We start from the raw sequence: 23,089 nt of genomic DNA, 5'->3' as shown, positions 1-23,089 counted from the left end.
TTCTATTTCTTATTATTGGATTTATAAACTATAAATACTTTAAATATCATATTGGTCAAAACAAATTTGCTATGGGGACGCCTGGGTGGCTCAGCGGTTGAGCGTCTGCCTTTGGTTCAGGACATGATCCCAGGGTCCTGGGATTGAGTTCTGTATCGGGCTTCTTGTGGGATCCTGCTTCACCCTCTGTCTATGTCTCTGCCTCTGTCTCTCATGAATAAATAAATAAAATCTTGAAAAAAAAAAAAAAAGAAATTTGCTATGGCTATACCACACCAGTCCATTAAAGTTTACTTTCTTCCTTTTGCCATTTGTTAATTTCTGGCTTCATCATCTGCCTATTACTTTCCACTTCTCTGGTATACATGAGTGTGCAATATTGGAAGACAATTATACCCTTCTTAAGTAATTATGTAAATTTCATAAAAAACTAAAGCAAAAAAGCCCAACATGCAATATTTAATAACTTTTATAAGAGTCATTAAATTATAAAAATACCATATGTAGTAAAGGGCATCACATTTGGCAGGAATTATTAAAACTTATGAATTAACCCTAAACTTCCTTTGTTTTTTTTTATGATAGTATCGTTTAGTTACAAGTCCATTATTTTTCAAATGTAACTTAGTTATTAACTTAAAGGCCAACTGGACTTCTCATTATTCTTTCTATTATTTATCCACTCTTCCTGAGCTGTTTATGAACAACGAAATGCCTAAAATATGTATAGGAAAGAGAGAAGTAGAAGAAAAGAGCCCCAGAAGTGAATGAGGAAATAGATCTGGAATAATTGGAAGTTGGTTGTGGTATTATATATTATTTTCTATGGGTAGCAAGTGGTTTTTAGATATACTTAAAACCAAAGAGGCAGTATAAATAAAAATGTATAATTGAAGTCTACATTTATTTGATAGCTACTTCAGTTGTTTTTTTTCTATAAAAAGAATCTTCCATTTCCCCAAGTCCCAAGGTTGAGTTAAATCAGTGGGAAAGATTCTGAACTATTGGATAAAATGAGGAGTTAGGAGTCATGATCTTCTGCAGGTGGGCAGCCAACAAAGCTACTTCCACAGAACAGCAATCAGGCCCTCTGTCATCTGGGGAACTCAGAACCAGTTGAGATGGGCATCAACTGGGAAAAGCAATTCCTTTTTAACCAAACAGAACTATACCTGTATGAAATGATGTAGAGAATGGATGGCAGGAGACCTTTCCAATTTGTTATTTGTTAAAGAATAGGACTTCTGTTTGTATCTGTCTGAGCTCTGAGACATCTTTGCAGTAACTGAAATACTGTGATGGATAGCGCTGACGCTAGGAGTCTTTGAAAAATGCTTTCCCTCTGGCCAAACATACAAGTAGAATTCATTTTCCATATTCAGAATCCAGATCCTTTTTTTACTTAGATGTGCTCAGCCAACCGTAAGGACCTCATAGCACAAAGTCAAATATTTTTTGAAGCCCCCATTTGGAAGAGTATGCCCCCACTGTGGGTCATGTATGCATTTCTAGCACAGTATGAATCCAAGGTTGGGTTTGGAGATATGGGCTCACCCCGGCTTGTCCAGGGATGCTATGATTCGGGTGAGCAGGAGTTCTGCTATGGGCTGAATTGTGTCCCTCCAAAATTCAGATGTTGAAGCCCTCACTCCTAGTACCTCAGAATGTGACTCTATTTGGAGATAGGGTCTTTAAAGATACAATTGAGTTAAAATGAGCTCATTAGGGTATGCTGTCATACAATATCACTGGTGTCTTTATAAGAAGAAGAAAGCTGGGCACAAATGTGAATTGAGGGAAGATGAAGTGAAGACACAGGGAGAAGGTGGCCATCTAGAAGCCAAGGAGATTCTCAGACTTCCAGCCTCCAGAACCATGAGAAAATAGATTTCTGTTGTTTAAGCTATCCCAGCTGTGCTACTTTGTTATGGCAACCCTAGAGCCGAATACAGCTCTATTTGCAGTACGTTAAACTTTGTCAGACAATCCACATCTACACTCAACAAGAACTGGTCCCCGGAACTAAGACAAGGTGCTCCTTCCACCTCTTGGCAGAAGGGTGTGTAGGGGGGGATCAGCCTAAGGAGAGAGGTGTTAGATCAAGGCCCCTAGAGTCAGGAAAGGAGAGAGGGTATTGTGAAAAGGCAGCCCAATTTTTTAATAGAAAATCATCATTTGTTTTCTTTTGCAAAAGCTTTACATGTTCATTCTAGAAATAGTAGGAAATACAGTGAACAAGATGAAGAAAGAAAATATAACTATGATCTTATTACTTGAGGTAATTGTTCATACATTATTGTAAATCTTTCCAGACTTTTTCCTGTAAGTACATGAATTTACACACACACACAGAGCAAAAGGGAATAATCTTTTTTTATGATCATCTTTCCATGTCAATAACTTTTGATTTATAGCATCATTTCTAATGTTTGATATTATTTCATTATACCGATTATATCCTAGAAATGGAATTGGTGGGTAGGATGTATCCAAGCTTAGGCATATGAACAGGCTTTTGATATATGTTGCCAAATTGCCTTCCAGAAATGATGCGTCCATTTATATTCAGAAAGTCTATTTTGAGTGCAACATAAAGCCCTGTAACGGGTAACTCTTGACTCAGCTGTTCATGGGCTTTCAGCCAAATTCCTAGGGAGGAGAGTGTGGAAACCAAAGGACACTGGAAATCTGTGCCTCCAGTGACTCAGGACACTAAGAGTCTTGTGGGGGAGTGTCCAGTGCTGGTGGAGAGGGCATTTCCTACCTTAGCAGAGTGACAGGTGGAGGGAAGCCGGGCAGGATCAGCATGTCCTGCAGCCAAGATTGGAGCTGCAAGCTCCACCAGGAGGGGCTGCATTGGGTCAGCAGCTAGGCATCTACTTGGAGAGCAAGGCACCATGAAGTTGTGGAGAATGAAGAGGTGTAAAGAGGGGGCTCATGTAGCTCGAGAGTGGGAGTAATATCCCTGGGGATCTCTGAATGAGCTGGAAGGAACCCGTGGGCTGAGGTTCCAGGGATTTCACTGCAGGGAGCCTGAGATCACTGAGATTATGACCCCTGGTTGTTAATTTTATCCCTCAGGCTTTCAGAGCCTGGGAAAATACAGGTTATACTAGGGAATGAGAACAGAAGGACTGATCCCCTTTGCAGTTTTTATGTATTAATGGAAGATGCTATTTGACTTTGGTTCTTTGCCCAGTATAAAAGATCCCAGGGGGGCATACTTAAAAGGAAAACCAAGCTAATCTTAAATGAAAAAGAACTGTTTTATAAACATGAAAATTACATGGCACTCAATAAAATGTGTTGGCAAGTAAACTTCCGACACATTGTATGATAAATAGGTTAGCTTCTCTTGGGAGAAGAACTTGAATTCTACTTATCATTAAGAACTTTCAACAGGAAGCCCTCTAAGGAAGATAAGTAGTGGTCTCAGATTTACTGGTGAATAGAGCAAAGTAGAAAAGGGAATAGCACCTTCAATGTTGTCCAGAAAGGTATTGTTACCCTTCTTAGTGTGTCTCAAGACATTCACAGAGCACCTGGTCATCTTTGGGCCATGGACCTTTGCTGGTCAGACATAACCTACACATAAGAAGGACAGTCACGTTGATCTTGATATGGACTTTATCTGAGAAATAATACTGTGTTGTAGATAAGACTGAAGAAGTAACAACATTTTGTTTGATTTTTTTGAAATGTAGATTTAGCTGCCAAAGTTGCTCCCAAAAGCAAACTTATGTTCTGTACATTTGCCCAAGGCAATGAATAAATTTTCAATAAAACAAACAAACAATTCTTTCCTTGGGGTTGTTTTCTTCTATCTTCAAGTGGTACCATGGAGAATTAATTACTTCATAATCTTGTTCACGATAGCCTATCCAATTAAACATAGTTATGGAAAAACAGGGCTTACCGTCTATCACTGGTTTGGGTTGAGAACTTTTGAGGCGCAGCGAGGGCCGGAAGCGGGTTCGGTCATTGAAGCTCCAGCTCTTCTGCACTTTGGTGGGGCTGCCCTCGGCTGTGATGTCGGTGCTTGGGGACCTCCTGTCACCTACTGAAGCTTGTCTGCTCTTAATACTCTGGCCCCTCGGGCTAGCCATGCGTACCCGTTCCTTAAAACTTAGCTTCTGACTGTGGACAACAGAGGCATGATTATTCCATTTCAAGCAATTTCTTCCACTCCACTTGGGCAAATACTTTGATGAAACTATTTATTATATTTCAATAGACAAAATGTTTTCAGCGAGTACGAGCATAGCAATATATTCTTCACTTATTGAAAATACGAGCTTTATTTAATCTCTCTGTTTGCATTCATTTGAACCCAGTCTCACTGTACAGGTAGGCACACCCTCCCTGGATTCAGCACAGAAAGGATCGACAACAGGTATGGTAGTTTGTACACAATTACACTGCAAATAAGCAAGACCTGGTTCGGTGTTATACTTTATAAATAGACTTTAGTTTTAACCTCAATTTAAAACTTTTGAGACTTAAAAAAAGTAATTTTTCTTTGGGAGCATATCTCTTTGTACTTTTCTAAGCATTTCTACAGGAATGACAGTTACATATACACATATATCTCCATTCTGCATGCATTTCATATTCCAGGCAAGATTATGATATCCATAAATTCATGCATTCTCATAGCAGTTGGTAGTAGTGCATACATAATATTAAACATACAACATTTAACACCCATTTCTTTTATGCTTGCATTCATTCTTGTGAGACAAAAACCACACAATGTAGAACAGCTCCAACATATAATGAATGTGATGACTGATTAACGGAATGAGATGTTATGTTCACTAACACAATTTCCTGCTATTAAACAGGTTATTGATTTGCTGTGGCAGCTACTGGTAAATTATATTTGTTCAGACATTCAGTTCTCAGATGCCAGTGAGGACTGAAATGCTGTGGGTTGATAAAGGAAACATTAACAACAACAACAAAACCCAAAGTGCATCTCCATGCTTTCCTAATCAAAAGATGTGGTGTGATGTGGTGGGAAGGGCAGGTTGGAATCAAAGAAAGTTGGGGTTTGGAGTCCTCATCTCTAATACACAGATGAAAATAGCAACATTGCTAAGGGATTTTTGTGGGAATCAAGTGAACTGCAAGAACTGTTGTGTCTTCATTTTGTTTGTGTTCTTGTTTCATCAGAAAATGACACTGGTAGCTAATGAGAAGCCCAGGACTCTTCAAGGTCAAGGTCTGAAGAAATAAAGGGTGAAGGGTCTGAGGGCAGTAACTTGGAGCAGCTCCTCTGAGATACTGAGACCTGCAGTCATGCTGTAGCCTGTGTGGGGCTTGATGGAAGCAGTGTTCTCATGGACACGGATTATCTGAGACCAAGTGGAGCCCCTGTTCTTTCCACTTACCGCAATGTCCACTGTCCCCAGCTGCAGCATGCCAACAGCAAATGTGTTTAGTGGTTATGTGTTTTGTAGCTAACAAGAAACAGTAACATTTATTTTTCCATGCCTAGTTACTTAACAAAAGATATTCTAAAAAAGACACCACATTTTATGTGTTTACATGAAAACAAATCAAATAATGAGCTATGGTGATCAAAAAGTCCTGGTAACAATAAACAAGTTGACCATGCAACTGACAGCTCTCCTCTGAAATGCAGACATAGCTAAGTCCAGCATGACTAGCTGAAGGCACATGCAAAGAACAGGCTGGGCAGTTTTGTAATGGGGTCAGGTGGGTTCAAGAGTTCTTTAAAACAATCCCGTCAGTCAAAGGTTTTCTCCATACTTGACAAATGCATGATTAAATGGTAGATCACATCAAAGAACAGCAACGATAACATAGAAAACTGTATCTTTTTATGCTGAAGCTAGGTTCTTCATGTCATTCCAAACCTTCAAATTATTTAAACAAATCCTCAAAGGGATAGGGCCCGAATTGTCTACTCTTCTCAAGCTTTGTTTTATTTAAATAGTAAAAATTTCACACCTCCCTTCAGTTTCAGCACATCGGTTCCATCATTTAAATTTATGATGATCGGGTTCAGGAACATATGCTCAACTCTGCACCTTCATTTAGATTAATGGCTTAAGTTTACATAGCTAGCACTACAAGTGTTCTCACTATACTTGATCTCATTGATTACCTTTTCTGGAACTCATTGATGTTAATTACTACAGAAGATTGAGTTTAGTTCATATCAAATTATTTTCTCAAACTTTAAAGATATATCTCTTTCTTATACCAACTAAATGAAGAGAAAACTGATGAAACATCATCATAAAACCACTTAATATGAAATTTAAATTTAAATTGTTTTTCCCTTTTAAAAATTTCAATAACCGAAAAAGTAAAAAAATCTGAAATAAGTATCAGTGTTAAAACCTTCATGGCTTATTTACAATAACAAAATATTTAAAAACAATTACTCCTATGAAAATATTTCAAAAAGTTGCCTCTATGAAACATTTTGATATTATCTTTAATAATTAATGGAAGTGGAAATAATATTATTCTCTGAATCTTAGTACTATTTAAAGCATTTAAAATTGATACAAATGAGTTCTAGGTACCATTTCCCTTTTGGTCCTTCTTAACTGCATAAATATTTGCCAATGTCTAATATTAAAAGAATTGCCAAAATCATTTTAAAGTGAATCCAACATATTACATATGAAATTGGGGGGAAAAAGGCGTAATACTTTCACTTTCTCTTTTGACAGAATTGTATGAAAGTTAAGAATAAGATCTTAACCCAGAACTTTTTAACCAGGCAAAATTTTGTTCTCCAAAGCAAAGACCTGTTCTTACAAAAAGTTCACTTTTATTAGTTTTTCTACTTCTTTTCCCCTTTGGAAATCAACAGAGCATCTTGGTTAGACAACTATTAAACTGATTAGATGGCTGTTACTGAAAATGCACATTGATTAAAAATAGAGACTCTTTTCTGGTCCATTCAAGTTTTCATTATTTTCCTACTTTTTAAAAATCACATCTATAAACATGATTTTAAAAAATAATATGCTCCATGCCCAACGTGGGGCTTGAACTCATGACCCTGAGATTAGAGAGGTCACATGCTCTGCCAGCCAGATGCCCCTATAAACATGATTTTTGAGGAAGATTTTGTAACAATGTTTTTAGGAAGATTGTCAAAGATTATTCCCAGGAGGCCAACAAGAAGATCTCTCTCTGGAAAAAAGTAATCAACAGGGCACTGTGTTCATTGACTGCAGCATCTTTGAGTATGCAGTCCCACCTCCCCAGCTGAGGACTCTACTAGAGGGCATTTGCACAACTATGGGGGATTGTGCTTGGGAATCCTTCCCTCTCTAGGAGCCAGACAAGTTACTCAAATGGCTCAGCAGGCAGGCTACTGCTAAATGTTCCCTGCCAGGGAACTGTGTGGCATTATCGTAACCCCACAGTAATCCTCTTGGACTTGGAATGCTGTAGTTCTTGTTATACTTAATTAGGGTTTTAGCCCTTCATAGGATAAGCATTCTACAAATTCTCACCTCAGGCACAATATGGGGACCGAGCCATAACAATCCAGTGCGTGCAGCAGCTTAGCAGTTGTCCCACCACAAGGAGGCGCCAAGGGGCTGACTGCCAGTGCTGTGTGGGACCCTGCCTAATTATCCCTGGGGTGGAGTATCAAAGCAAGCAACAGGCACCGGGGAAAATTACAAGCGGGTTGAAAACCTCATTCAAGAAGTCCTTAGGAAGAGTGAGTCTCTGAGCAGGGCTCAGGTAGGATGGCAGTGTAACCTGGTCATGCACCTGAGGTTAGTTGGCATTCTCAAATTTCATGTCAATAGCCAGGATGCTGGGTACCTCTGCTTCCGTGAAGTGTACATTCTGAAGAGCTTCTGCTTATTACTACAGAACTTACTAGGAGTGAGGGAAATAGAGCAGCACATTACTAAGCATTTCACCACCACGAAAGTGCTTTGGGATTTCTTTTTCTTTTTAGAACAACGAAGTCATTTGGCCTTAATGTTTTTCAGATATAAGTATACAGATTACTTAAGCAGTAAGTACTATGTTGTTTAATTGTGCTGCTTGGAATACAATCAGTGCTCTTAATGGTGAGGTTGAAATAACGGAATGTGAAATAGGCATTACAAATGATAGTAGTCTGTGTGTTAGCATGTGATTCATATGAAAGAGCATAAATATTTTAAAATATAGCAACCCTTGTAATAAATAGCAATGCAATACAGTATAAGTGAGGAACAAAATATTTCAGAACTTTAAGAATAAATATTTATAGGAATCAATGAAATTGGTAACAGTAATTGCTTTTAAATATTAAAAACGTTCTTGATTTGTATAAAATACCTGCAGTTATAGTTAATATCAGTAATTGTCAGAATACATGCTCAGAAAGGTCAGAAGAAAAGATTTTAGGTTACTAGCTTGTTAAAGAAAGAATTTCTTATTGGAAATCTTTTGATGTGTTTTAAAAGACTAAATCCTTTCCCTCAAGCAATAAGTGTGAACAGAAGGAGAGACCATTTTCAAAATATTGTTTTTGAAACAATCTAACATTTTGCCCATAAGGACACAAGTTGATTATGCTGAAAAAAAAAAAAGTCTAGTCTTACTCAGTTTAACAACACATGCAGATCATTCATTGCACACAGAAGAAATAAAATGTAAATAATGGAAAATAAACGCCTAAGAAATACAAGAACACACAGTCTTTTCTGTCAGCATTCTAGAGTTCTTTCCTAAGAACCACACATCTCAGAACCTAATAAACATAGGAGCAGTTTGAATGAAGCACTCAGTGGATCACAGCACAAGATGATAACGTAATAAAAGTATCATTTATGCTTTAACTTTTAAGACATGCATCTTTCTAACAGTCTCACAAGAACCTGTTAGAGCAACTATAGACAGTCTAACAAGAAGTTTGACAGGGTTCTATTTAAAGCCTATAGACTGATCAGCTTAACTATGAAACACACACACAGCCAACAACTGATTATGGAGACAGGATAAGCAGAGGTAGCGAGATTTACAGATAATCCCTCAACTTCCATTAGCATGACCTATTCTTGTAGCAATCAAAACTTAATAGGTAGGAAGAAGTAAACGTCTTTTTGTGGCGGTGTGTTCAAGATGGCTAACTGACCTCCTTGTCAAGGAAGAAGGAAGGAGGACATAAAATCTCAAGGTGAGAATACTGGCTTAATTTGGTTAGATGGGTTTGTAGGTAAATTCTGTCTTCTGAAAGTGACAATTTGTACCCAAACAGAGAAAAACTAACCAGTTTAAAAAATGAGTTGGAAAAATAACTTAATGGGATGATTAACGACAAAAGCAACAAAACATATTCACTACATATGAGATTAGAACTGTTTTAATGGGAAGACAGAGGAAAACAAATGAATCATTAAATGATGCTAAAGAAGTCGCATTTATGGTCTAAGAAGGGGAAGAATAGAGCAGGCTCAATTGAGACTAATAGTAATTTGTACCTGATCCTGTACCAGAGACATTATTTTAATCTCTCAAAGAGACACTAGTTTAACTGTTGTTTGGTTGAGGTCTTCTTGGGACTGATGGTTTGTATTTTTAAAGAAAAATTTTGGACCTGTTGCAAACAATGCAAAAGCATCACAGTACTGGATGACTTTCCCTAGTCCAAATTTGTTTCAACATACCCTAACCTCAGTGTAGAAAAGTAAAAAATGTCTCTAACAGGAATATTCCAAAGCAGGGAACCTAGTTAGCTACAGGAGTATATGAATATGTGTGATGCTTCACGACATTCTGCAGAGAGAAAGCCTCTCTGTATATGGCCTGGTCATTCAGAGGAAACAAATGCCTGGCACCAGGAGAGGGTTATTGGCTACTGTACTAAACCTGTCTATGCTTGAATTTCTCCCAATTCTTAACACAATGAAAAGCCATGAAGAAAGATTTAGGAGACTCCCGGCTCTGAGATATCTGGAAGATAACAGGGTTGGCTGAGGCTTATCTCTTCTGCTTATCTGAATCACCATCAATAACCCAATGCCCCAAACACAGTAAAGCACTTTGCACTTGCGCGGTGTTAATCAGTCCATTTAAAATTGGGTCCAGGATTAATCAACAATAGTCTAGACCTAAATTTCCTCTCTTCCAAGAGACGGTCTGCATTACAAATGCATTTTCCTTTGTACATATTTTGCTTGAGTGAGGGCAAATTTGTTTTTCTTAAGATGGTACTGTTGCTATTGTTAATACAATAGTCTTTTGCATTCATTATGCAGTTTATAAATTCCATTGCCTATGGAACACAAGGTGAAAATTGAAGTCGTGTTAAAATGGGAGCTTCAGCTTGTTTCCTTCAGATTATTGAAATGTTTTTACTTTTTCATTTTCTTTCTTTCTATGCATTTCCTCTTTCCATTCTTGTTGGTGTTTTCTCTTTATACATGAACTACTTGAGGTCAGGGACATCTTATTACTCTATCCAAGAATTATTTATTGAGCACATCTTATATCATTGCTTTGCACAGGGTTATATGATACATAATTGGAGGATAGAAGACCCAAGTGTATCAGGTATGAAACATCAAGTAAGGCAGGCATGGTAAATGGTAATACAGGACATATTTCAAGGTGGTTTTGCCAAATGTTCAATGACCATAGAGAAGCAAGAAATCTCTGTGTAACACAGCTCAGTGTTTCTATATATGTTCAAGACTACAGGTGAGTTATTTTTGACACCCTTAGTCACAAGCATGTAGAATAAAATTTGAAGTTTTACATATATGTGAGCATCATGAAATTTAAAAAATTTGGTTGGCAGTCCTTTTGAGTCATAAGAGCTGATTAGAAGGTTCATTTCTGGAGTGAGGAACAGAAGCTTAATAGTTACACTCTAATTTTGTCTTTGCTTTCTGCCTTGGTAATATTTGGAAAAAGTGCAATATCGTGTTAGCCCAAGGTGACCCCTCACTCAGGACTGCTGTACAGGGTCGCATTTTTGCAGACGCCTTCACCTGATTCACAAACTTCCTCTTTAGGTGTCAATAGTTCTGTTTTGGAGGATGGAACCAAGACAGGTGACCTTGCTCTCAGGTAGTTATGGAGTTTGTACCAAAGATAGTCTCTGCCTTTAAGATTTGGAGACAAATTACCCTTTGACATAATTTGTATATGGATAGCTCCTGAAGCAAGGATAGCTCTTCATATAACACTAAATAGACTAAATGGTTTATAATGGCTACAATTTATTTTCTGTAACTCTTTGCAAGTAAAATTGCCACATCAGAAGGACGGCAGGGTTTGTTTGCATGGAATATAGACAAAAGAGGACTAAATGGTGAGAACTGGGGAGACTGCCTCTTCTAGAGTCCATGCAAAGAATGTTCTGAGTCCAATGACCAGAACTTCTCTTTGGGCAGAAAAATCTCTAAAGTAAATAAGACCAAATCTTCAGGCTACTAAAACTTTCTGGAAATGTCACCCAGGAATATCTAATGACTTTTGCTCTAGCTCTTTGTCTACCAGGTAAGAGAAGGGTCTTTAATGGCATCCCTGTGTAGGCTGACCTACCTTGAAGGAGTGTTGAGCATTCTACTACATCTATCTCTCATCACAGATGCATTTATGTTCTGACTTGTGAATCTTTTTAAGCGTTAATATAATGTAGAAAAGGACGACCCAGAACCTCATTATCCCAAGTGAACTTTCTCTAAAATAGTTTCAGTACTGTAAATTATAAATTAATGTCATTAACACGGCAATACAAAACTAAAGGAACAATCCCTGGACTCCCTTTGGATCTTCCACAGGGGCCAACTCTGTGCAGGTGGAATGCCTGTGTCTCCTCATTACTGAAACAAGTAGCAATGATAGGGAAAAAAAATTTTTTTTCTTCTCTTCCTGGCACCTGGAATGGTGGTTCTGCCTTTGCTACTCCTCACACCATCAGTGCTGAGATCCACCTGGATCTGTCCTTCGGGGCTTTGCTCCCAAATCCACTCTTTCTGGCACTCACTAACACAGAATAAAATGTTCTTTCACCTCCCATTCCTCCTAGGTCTAACTCTCTGCTCTTTTATCTGATAAAGCATTTCCTTGAAAGGCATGAAAGAATGGTCATAAATTATTTGGTGAAGTTTCTGGGAGGATTATATTCTTCCTAAAGGATGGGGTGGTGGTGGAGGGGAGGCTCTTCTGAATCATGTTACCCAAGTACACCAGTGTTTAACGAGCTGGAGATGTCACAGAGAGACTGTTCTTACCTTCTGTACACACTGTTCCTTTTGCCCAAAAAACCCATTTTCTTACTCTAAAAGGACCCTGATGAAGGGGAATATATCTTAGACTGCTTCCTGGAATTTAAATACTTGGGTAGGACTTCTGTCTGAGAAAATGGTAGCAAGGAATAACCAAAGGCCATAATAATTATTTTTCCCTAAGAATGTTCCATGCCCTCCTGATCATAAAAAGCAGTGAGTTAGGGAGACACTGATGCTTCCAAGGCGGGGGTGGTGGGGGTGGAGGAGGGAGTGGTGGAAATCAATGAAACAGCAATCTTTGCAGGCAATCTTGTGAAAGGTAACTTTTAATCATCTTGTATTTGTTGATCAATTTTACTCACATGAGACACATTTAAAACATCGGTTAGGCATCAGGTTTATAAACAAACATGTAGCAGAAGAGAAATCACAAACCTGCTTGATGTTTCCCCTTGTTCTTTCCTTCAGGTGCGTGCAGGCAGAAAAGAAATGATGATAAACTGGTGAATACATTTATAGCACTTGATAATGGCCAAAATGGAGGTCGGGGAATAAAGCACCTTAGGTAATTCTCTTCAAGTAAGATCCATAGAAGCAGTATTCCTTATAATAAATGCACCCAACTTTTAAAATGTATATTCTTTGTGGCATAGACCTGAGTTGGCACATATATTTAGCACGACTAATGGTACCCACATGTGACCCAAAACCGTAGACTCTACATTAGCTGAAGTTATCCATGGTTAAGAAAGTGGTTCTGATCTTACTGACATGAGCAAGGACTCTTAGAATGATGGTGGTTACACTGTAGCTGTAATCTCTGTGCTTTAGACAGACTTTTGGGTTCCTAAATCTGGATTTATTAATGTTACTGTGGCCTTGTGCTTCAATCACTTGTTGAGGAAGATTTTGTTTTCATATTCTTTTTTTTTTTTTTTGTTTTCATATTCTATACAATATGAATGCTCTTGGAGTAAATTAGGCATATAGGAAATTTTTAAAAAATATTTTATTTGAGTTCAATTTGCCAACATACAGTGGTAACACCTAGTACTCATCTAGGCATATAGGAAATTGATCACAACTCTCCTGGACTAGTGTTAGATGGTATTTTTAATAACTCAGTTTAGCAAATCCAGTGTAGTGTCTCTACAAATGAGCTGTGTGTGTCCTTGGGCAAGCACCTAACATTCTTGTAGGTCTTGATTTTCTTTCTTTTTTTTTTTTTTAATTTTTATTCATTTATGATAGTCACAGAGAGAGAGAGAGAGAGAGGCAGAGACACAGGCGGAGGGAGAAGCAGGCTCCACGCACCGGGAGCCCGACGTGGGATTCGATCCCGGGTCTCCAGGATCGCGCCCTGGGCCAAAGGCAGGCGCCAAACCGCTGCGCCACCCAGGGATCCCAGGTCTTGATTTTCTTATGAATAAGTTGAAGACATTGGATTAGATAATGTTTACATTCTGACTTATTGCACTATCACACGACCTCCTTGGAGCTTGATAATTTCCCACAGCTTCATAAAATACCGACTCACTCCCTAAAAGAGCACATTTACTTATGTTATACGCTTTGCATAGCCTCCTTCATTTTCCCTGAGAAAAACATCAAGAAAAATACGTTCCCTCTGTAAATCCCTCTGTTACTAAAAAACAAAACTGTGAAACAGCAACTGCTAAGACTTTGAAAGTGTATGTGAGACCAGCCAGATCAGAAAGGAGAGAGACAGAAACTGCTCTGTATAGCCCTGGCAGGTCTGAGCAGGTATTGCATGCCCCCTCACTCTGCCCCTGTCTCCCCTCCCCTGTACACTTGTCACACCTCTCTTCCATCCTACTCCCTGGAATGAGGTTGAGGAGTCAAAGTATCTCATTTTATCTCTAAAATTGCTGAGAACAAGAGCATGAGTTCATGGTTTTTTTTAATGATAGCGATATTATTGATGCTGCTGCTGCTATTAATATGATCTCTTCCCTGACGATCTATTTAAAATTGTAGTCCTTAATGTCTCCCAAATTCCTTCCCTACTTTGCTGTTCTCCTTGGCACAACTGCCATCTAATCTATTACATATTTTAAAATTTATTAACTAATTAATTAATTTTCTCTTCCCAATGTCCCTTAAATATATATTCCCTAAAGCCTGAGATTCTAATCTATTTGTTTTTTTTTTTTTCTTTCACTGCTATACTTCTAGTGCCTGGAAGAGTGCCTTGCAAAACAATAGGTGCTCAATGAATAGTTATTTAATGAATGCACAAATGAATGAATGAATCATCTCTTCAGAAGTACTTAAATTCTAAATGTTATAGGAAATACATCATGTAAATAAAAAGAAGTTTCAGTCTGTTTCTTATTACATCACTCTACACTCAGTAAGCCAGTTAATTATAAGTATAAAAATATCTCTCTAAGTCATTGCAAATTATTCTCTTCACAGATCTACAAACTTGATTAAAGCAGGTTTGTTTTAAGATATATTTTTTAAAGATTTTATTTATTTATTCATGAGCGACACAGAGAGAGAGAGAGAGAGAGAGAGAGAGAGAGAGAGAGAGAGAGGCAGAGACACAGGCAGAGGGAGAAGCAGGCTCCATGCAGGGAGCCCGATGTGGGACTCGATCCAGGGTCTCCAGGATCAGGCCCTGGGCTGCAGGTGGCGCCAAACCGCTGAGACACCAGGGCTGCCCTAGCAGGTTTGTTTTCTAAAGCAAAGGTTCTGAACTTGGCTTCAGGGAGTCTGTAAATACATTAAAACTGTAGGCAAAATTTTGATTTTTTTTGTGCATTTAATATTTTTTTTTTTGTGGGAAAGTATCTCACAATTTCTAGAATCCCATAATATCACAGAGTCCATAATTATTATCATGTTCTCAATAGTTTAACAAAAGCCACAACAATAATAAAGAACCACACAATTTGGAACAATAACATGTCACTGGAGGGAGAGATGTTAGGATATTCAGGTTCCCATGACCATTGCAGTGATGGCTATGTCATTCAGGACAAGTATGTGTTATTCAGTAAATGGGCCTGAGACTCAGAGTTAATGGGGGGTGCAGAGAAAGGACAATGAGGCGATGGCTGACAGCCAGAGTGGAACAGGATGAATATAGGTGTTTGCATAAATTCTCCTCTCCTCTCTCCTCCTCCCATTTAAAATGGAAAATATCAGAGGAAAAAAGAGAAATTATGTGAGTAAAATCATAGTTTATGCACCAGGAGAATTTGACTTAATTCTTAAATATTTTTTCCTAGGCTTCAGAATGACTTTAATCCAAAAACTTTGGGAAGTGGAAAGCAAAATTATCACATGATAATAGACCAGTCTCTTTTGTCACTTGAGAATCTTCTTTTGTTTCTTCTATATACCTCTTACATATATACCTAGAAGCCTTCATGAGTACAAGAAATGCAATTTCTATATAATTCCCATTTCTGATTCATACCCTCAAGGAAGAGATATTTTGTTCTTATTACTGCAACTTTTAAAGAGTCTCATACTCAATAAAGGAAAGTCAACTAAATTTTAAGAGCTACATGAAAAGAGAATTCTCATGCATGCATTCATTCAACAGCACCCATGCTTCTCTCCTTGCTAAGTTTCCATCCCTTCTAAAGACCTGGGGTTCTGTGAATATCTCTGTCACAGGTGCTGACAAAGTTTTGACTCCAACTTTTAGAAGATGTGTCCTATCAGAGCTTAGAAGTTATCTTGCTCACCTCTTGTCCTTCATTTTGTGGATGGGGCCCAAGGAAGATCAGAGAAGCAACGTAACAGATCCTGACAGTGACAGATCTACGGCTTCCCAACAGTGTGCACTCTGAAGCATCACAAACCTCCTTTGAGACTGAAAATTCAGGCAATAAGTCATGAAGGTTTCCCCAGGTGATTTCTCTTCCACATCAGTAAGAAAGAGGTTTCTCTGATTGAATCAAAGTAGTAAGATACCTTGAAGCCCACGAAGTCGCTAGGATTAAGGTTTTGTCGGACTAAGAAGGGAAACAGCAGGTGCTCTAAGCTATGAAGTAAATAAGCACTTTGATAACTTCAGAACAACCTGAGGAACTGACTGTTGTAATCAAGCTGAGTGACCCTTTCCCTTGGCTTACTTGCTTTGGTTGTTTCAATGAATGAAGATTTCTTTAATTAGGTGGTAATTTTGATTTAGCATGTCCTGCAAGTTGAACTGGAGTCCAGGATTCCAGGACTAAGGATTTTTTTTTTTAAATTAAAGGTGATTTTGGTAACTATCAGTGCTGTTCATAATTTTTCTGGTTCGCTTCTCTTTCCAGGCACTTGGTAAGACTGCACTTTCCTATCCCCTTTGAGTTGAGGCACGGCCAGGTGGTTTGTTTTGGCCAATCAAATGTGAACAGAAGCTACATTACTTCTAAATTTTGAATGCTAATTTCAAATTTTAATCTGATTGGTCCCATTGCTTCACTGTACACTGTAATCCTATTAGGACTTCAGCTCTTCTTTTGCTACCGATACTAGCTTGATCAGCAAGTGAAAACTCAACAATCACCCTATAAGAGGACTCAGATGAGACATGACTTTGAGGGACTTTGTGCAAAGATACACCACTTTCAAAAAGTGCTTCCTGCTTGGGGTCAGGTGATGGAATCGTTTTTCAAGAATCATGGTGGTTACTTTTAGAATTTCCGTGGACTTTATGAAATGATTTATTAGAAACTAAGCATGAAATAGTAGAAATAAATGTCCGTACAAGTTTATATTCCTTGAATCTTTAAACTCTGCCTGTGAATGGTGAGGGACAATACTGATTCCATTTAGTTTTGTACCTGAGTTGCTACTGAACAGGTCTGAATATCTCAAAGAGCAACAGAGAATAAGACAAGCCAAAAATCAACATGTGTGTGTGTGTGTGTGTGTGTGTGTGTGTGTGCAGTTTGTTTCGCGAATGTGAAGAGACTTGGTGACAGCACCAGCTGTCACATTGATACCTACTTGGTAGGGCTGCAGGTGTGCAAGGCCTTCAAGTGTGGCTTCCAGGTTGCAATGGAAACAGACTTCTCATCAGCTGCATAACTACGCCAAACACACTGCATGTGGCATACATGGTGACATAAAAAATAAAAACAAAAGAGAGGAGAAAAGAGAATAAAATGAAAAGGGAGATTATTAACTTAATATATATTAAGAATCTTTTCCTTGTCATACCTGGTCCCGACAAATGCCCAAAGAGTGAAGAAGACTATTTTGGCATTTTTTAGTCAGCTATTAGACGTATTCTGCACATATTCCACATTAGTGGAATTGGTTTTCAAAACAACTCACACCAGAGAGTAAAAGTACCAAAAAGTATAACACAAAGCAATTTCCAAATTGGTTAGGAAAAGAGATGACATTATTGAAGGTAAACTATCTTGAGCAAGAACATGCATTCTGGGAATCAACTGCACATCTTTAATCACTATTTGTTAAGATGGCAAAGGACTACTGATAACCCACAATGCAACTAGCAAATTAATAGTAATTTACTATTACTAGCTAATTTAGCTAGTAAAATAATGACCACAGGGTCATTAATGTACGTGAATTAGTGTAATTCCCTGACATTGAACTGTATAGTATTTCTAATGCTAAAAATGGAGACAGTTATAACAAAAAGCAGGGCTAAAATAAGACAGGGAAAATGTACTCTCTAGGGATATAATTGGAAAGTTAAAAAGTTAATATCATGGTATAAGAATATGTTATGGCTCTTTTTTTGTTATGGCTTTTTGATGTAAAACATAAGCTATCTCTATATAATTATACCTGACATAAATAATACTATGTATTTTCATGTAGTCCTCACACTCAGAATGTGGATTAAGACTCTTTTTTTGTAAAAGAGAAAATAAAGGCTCAGATAAATTAAGAGTTTACCCAAGGTTGGTAGAGTTGAGACATTATCTCAGATTGCCTGGTTCGTGGTCTTAGAATGACTCTATTGTCTTTTGCTTACTATTTGATGATGATTGCTGGAAAAGTTTCCCTTCAAACTGTCCATTTAAGAGATTGGGAATCCCTGGGTGGCTCAGCAGTTTAGCACCTGCCTTCGGCCCAGGGCATGATCCTGGAGTCCTGGGATTGAGTCCCATATCGGGCTCCCTGCATGGAGCCTACTTCTGCCTCTGCCTGTGTCTCTGCCTCTCTCTCTCTCTCTCTCTGTGTATCTCATGAATAAATAAATAAAATCTTTAAAAAAAAGAGATTGCCCAAAATTACTTTATCTCTAGATGTTAGTGAATTTTTTTCCCTACAAACATTTCTAATGACCAAATGTTTACTCCAATATCCCAAAGGAAATTTTTAAATTGTAATTCATAAATTAAAGCATTCTACTTTATGTGGCAGATTAATTTAAATGGGTCATATCCCTACTAAATAACAAAATCATTTGTGATTTTGAAACTTACAATGAAAAAACAGTGATCTAATAATATGCCTTTTCTTGAGAATATCATTAAATAAATGTGCACTGAACAAAAAGAGTTACAAGTTGACCCAAAAACTTTGGGAAACTGTTTGGCAGTATCTATTAAAGCTGAATGTATACATACCCTATGACACAGCTACACATTCTTACATACATACTCAGTAGATGTGTTTATATATGTTCATCAAAAAGATATGTACTATAAAGCCGAAAATTGCACTGCTCTTAATAAGCTAGAGCAAGAAATGCTGAAACATCTACCAATAGTAGAATAAATAGGTAAGTTGCGGTACATTAACATAGTGGAACAGTACAGAGTAATAGCACACTAGAATGATGCTCAATTATGATGAACTTTATATGAATAATGTTGAGTGAAAGAAACAAGATACAAAAGAGTATATGGTGCATGATTCTATTTAAACTATGCTATTAGAAGGCAGCATAGTGGTTACCCTTGGGGGACAGTGATTGAGAAAGGACACACAGGAGGTACTGGTCATGTTCTTATTCTTTATCTGGGTGCTGGTTATGTAAGAGTGCTCAGTTCTCTTTAGATATGTGCTCTATTCTGTATGCACGTTTTACTTCAGTAAAATGTTCAAGAAGTGATATAAAAAGCTAGAAAAATATGTAGTAAGACCTGACGGTATTTTTAAAAATATTATTAAGGGAGGTTTAAAAAATAAAAATATTATTAAGGGAGGTTTAAATAATTGAAGCAGGGTCCTTGCCTGGAGCCTTGCTTACATGGCTCATATTGATTTATCCTAAAATCTGGGAAAATTTATGCTAAGCATCTTAGCATCTTAAAGAGAGTAAAACAATTATCAAATTATTTTGAAATGTTAGTCTTTGCAAATAATGTTTATTTTATTTTATTTTTAAAAAGGTTTTATTTATTTATTAATGAGAGACACACAGAGAGGCAGAGACATAGGCAGAGGGAGAAGCAGGCTCCCCACAAGAAGCCTGTTGTAGGACTCGATCCCAGGGCCCTGGGATCATGACCTGAGCCAAAGGTAGATGCTCAACCACTGAGCCACCCAGGTGCTCCACAAATAATGTTTAAACACAATTTACAGAGTGACGTAGGGTGACATATGGGTTTATTATTGCAGTTTCTTACATAGTGAGGTCCAGAGAACCTCCAATGCTCTGATGGCATTGATGGCTGCTTTAATTAAACAATTTTCATAGAAGGCATCAAATATGTGAACTCAGAAACTTTGAAAGGAAGACCTATGTAGAACTAGAAGCACCCAACAAGTCGGTGCATTATTAGATACCAGTGGAAAAAAAAAGCCAGACAATACAACAAAAAATGGGACCAAGACATTATCTGCCAATGTGACAAAAACTAGGGATGAAAGGGGTCTCTTTTAGAAAATTGAAGATTTTCTTAAAAATAAGACCTGATTTCTTGCTATTTTTTCTATCAAATCGATCTTAATAGCTAAGCTCTTTTCCCCTTCATTACTCTTCTAAAAATGTCTTGTAAATGGGAGGTACAGAAGGAGCAAGTGGCGTTTGTATTGGAGCTGATATTAGTTAACAGTAAAGATGGAAGTAAAGACTATAACTTCATTTGTCTTACAATCTTCATAACTTTGTCCTGTCCTTGGCTCATTTTCTTAACTAATTGCTTCAAGTACCTGAAACTCAAGGCCACAATTATATAATGAATAGCTGATATTCCTATATTTAAAGCCAAAATCACATGGTGGTTGGCAAGAGAAAAATAATGCCCCAGAGGGATTTAATTGACATGGCATATATATTCCAAAGGATAGGCCAACAAGAAACAAAATGAAAGCCAAATTTACCATTTATCAGGTGACCCTGGTGTTTTTGGCAGCCAAACAAATTCAAACTTTGGTCTATAATTATAAGTACAATATCAGTATAATTAAGTTTTTTTTAAAATTAAGTTCTTAAAGGAGTATTTAGCTTGTATTTTATGGAGCATTATAGCTATGGCACATTGACCCTTTCTGGAAATTTTAGTTTCAGGTCACCTTCCAAAGGTATAATTAACAGGGAACTGATTATTTTCAAGGTATGGGTTTTAAGAAGTTAGAGAAAAAAAAAAAAGAAGTTAGAGAACTAAAAAAGATTTAGGGTGACAACCAACAATCCCTTCCCTACCTTGGTTCTCATTAATTTTTGTTCCTTAGAGGTAAACCCCCTTCAGCTCTTATAGCTGTTGCTTCTCTTTTTAAGAATTATTATTATTATTATTTTTAAAATTTATTTATTTATTTATGATAGTCACAGAGAGAGAGAGAGAGGCAGAGACACAGGCAGAGGGAGAAGCAGACTCCATGCACCGGGAGCCCGATGTGGGATTCGATCCCGGGTCTCCAGGATCATGCCCTGGGCCAAAGGCAGGCGCCAAACCGCTGCGCCACCCAGGGATCCCGAATTCTTATTATTTTTTAAAGACTTCATTTATTTATTCATGAGAGACAGAGAGAGAGAGAGAGAAGCAGAGACACAGGCAGAGGGAGAAGCCTGCTCCATGCAGGGAGCCTGATGTGGGACTCGATCCTGGTCTCCAGGATTAGGCCCTGGGCCAAAGGCTGCGCTAAACTGCTGAGCCACCCAAGAATTCTTATTTTTAAGGATTGTTCTCACACTTATATTTCTTGATATTTTAATTTTAGGCATTATCAATTAGCTTCCTATCATGAAAAATAATGGCAGCTCACTCACACATTCTTTTTCTCTTACCCAAACAATTTTCAGTTAAGTTGCTATTTATCATTTGCATTATTATGACTATGTAACTGTTGTTCCTAGTTCAGCAATGTGGTGAAAGAATATATATTTGTTTTGTCTTAGAGTAATTATTGCCCTATTTTATTTTATTTTATTTTATTTTTTTTAAAATTTTTTTATTATTTATTTATGATAGTCATACAGAGAGAGAGTGGCAGAGACAAGGCAGAGACATAGGCAGAGGGAGAAGCAGGCTCCAGGCACCGGGAGCCTGACGTGGGATTCGATCCCGGGTCTCCAGGATCGCGCCCTGGGCCAAAGGCCGGCGCCAAACCGCTGCGCCACCCAGGGATCCCCAATTATTGCCCTATTTTAATTTTCTGATTTGCTCTTATGTATCTATTGTGAATACATTTCTGAAATAGCAGAACTCTAAAATTCCACTAGTCAAATACATCATGAAATCTATCAATTTCATTTTTTATTTCCTTGAAGATCTTTTTTCTGGAGCTTTCCAGCCTCCTGCTTAACTCAGCTCTTTAGGCTGACTACAGCTTTTGTTCTGGGACTTCCCTTCAGATCATCCTGGAGATTCCCTTGACTCTTTCTTGGGTGAGATCTCTTCTTTCCTGGATCCCATTTCTCTTTCTTGGTTTATCTTCTTCTCTTAGAAGAATAATTCTATCCAAGCAGCTTTTTTCCCCCCTAAATTCAGCTTTATTTAGGTATAAACATAAAATTGTAAGACAAGTGAAGTATACATCATGGTGATTTGATAAATGTATATATTACCCCCATGCCTTCATCATTTTTTTTTTGTGAAAATGTTTGTTCTATTAGCAAATTTCAATTATATAATATAGTGCTATCAACTATAGTCCTTATGTTGTATATTAGATCCTCAGACCTTATTCATCTTAGAGCTGAAAGTTTTTACCCTTTTATTCTATTTCCCCAACCCTCCAGCCCCTGGCAACCACTTTTTACTCTGTTTCTAGGAGTTTGACTTCTAAAAAATTTGGATTCCATATATAAGTGATACCATATTTGGTACATACAGTATTTGTCTTTTTCTGTCTGGCTACTTCACTTAGCATAATGCCTTCAAAGTCTATTTTTATCGTCCAACTGAAGGATTTCCATGCTTCTCATGGTTGAAATAATATTCCATTGTATACATATACCAATATGGAAAACAGAATGGTGGTTCTTCAAAAAAATAAGAAGTAGAAATACCGTTGTGATTCAGCAACTTCACTTCTGGGTTTATATCCAAAGGAAATGAAAGCAGGATATCAAAGAGATCTGCACTCCTATGTTCATTGCAGTACTGTTCACAACACCCAAAATGTGGAAACAATCCTATTAATAGTGTCCTATTAATGGATGAATGGACAAAGAGGATGCAATACATGTATATGACAAATAACTTCTTGAATAAAGGTAAATGGTAGGTAAAATTTTGAGATCTTGCCTGTCTAAAAATGTCTTTATGCTACTCACAGTGAATAGTTTGGCTGAGTATAGAATTTTAAGTTGGAGATTTTTCCTCCCCAAATTTTGAAAGTGTTGTTACATTGTCTTTTAATTTTAGGGTTACTAATGAGAAACCTAATGGCATCTTAATTCTTGACCCTTTAGATACATACTACCCAGAAGTCATGTAGGGGTTCCTTTTTTTGCA

The 23,089-nt window shown here is 37.6% G+C and overlaps 1 protein-coding gene across 2 annotated transcripts in view; it reads right to left on the bottom strand.

Moving 5' to 3' along the window:
• Window positions 1-23,089, bottom strand: part of KCNQ5 (potassium voltage-gated channel subfamily Q member 5) — a 509,851-nt gene that overhangs the window by 55,093 nt on the left and 431,669 nt on the right. The window contains exons 8-10 of one of the 2 annotated variants that reach the window (XM_072735385.1): window positions 17,208-17,302; window positions 12,669-12,695; window positions 3,917-4,137 (exon numbers count right to left, since the gene is read on the bottom strand). In XM_072735385.1, the coding sequence (XP_072591486.1) occupies window positions 3,917-4,137; window positions 12,669-12,695; window positions 17,208-17,302 (343 nt within the window). The remainder of the gene's footprint in view (window positions 1-3,916; window positions 4,138-12,668; window positions 12,696-17,207; window positions 17,303-23,089) is intronic. The other variant, XM_072735394.1, reaches the window with a different exon arrangement.

This window comes from Vulpes vulpes, chromosome 1 (assembly GCF_048418805.1).
Source record: "Vulpes vulpes isolate BD-2025 chromosome 1, VulVul3, whole genome shotgun sequence".
Classification (NCBI taxonomy): domain Eukaryota; kingdom Metazoa; phylum Chordata; class Mammalia; order Carnivora; family Canidae; genus Vulpes; species Vulpes vulpes.
Note: the sequence above shows the minus strand (reverse complement) of the source record. Positions and strands in the feature narration are given on the sequence as shown.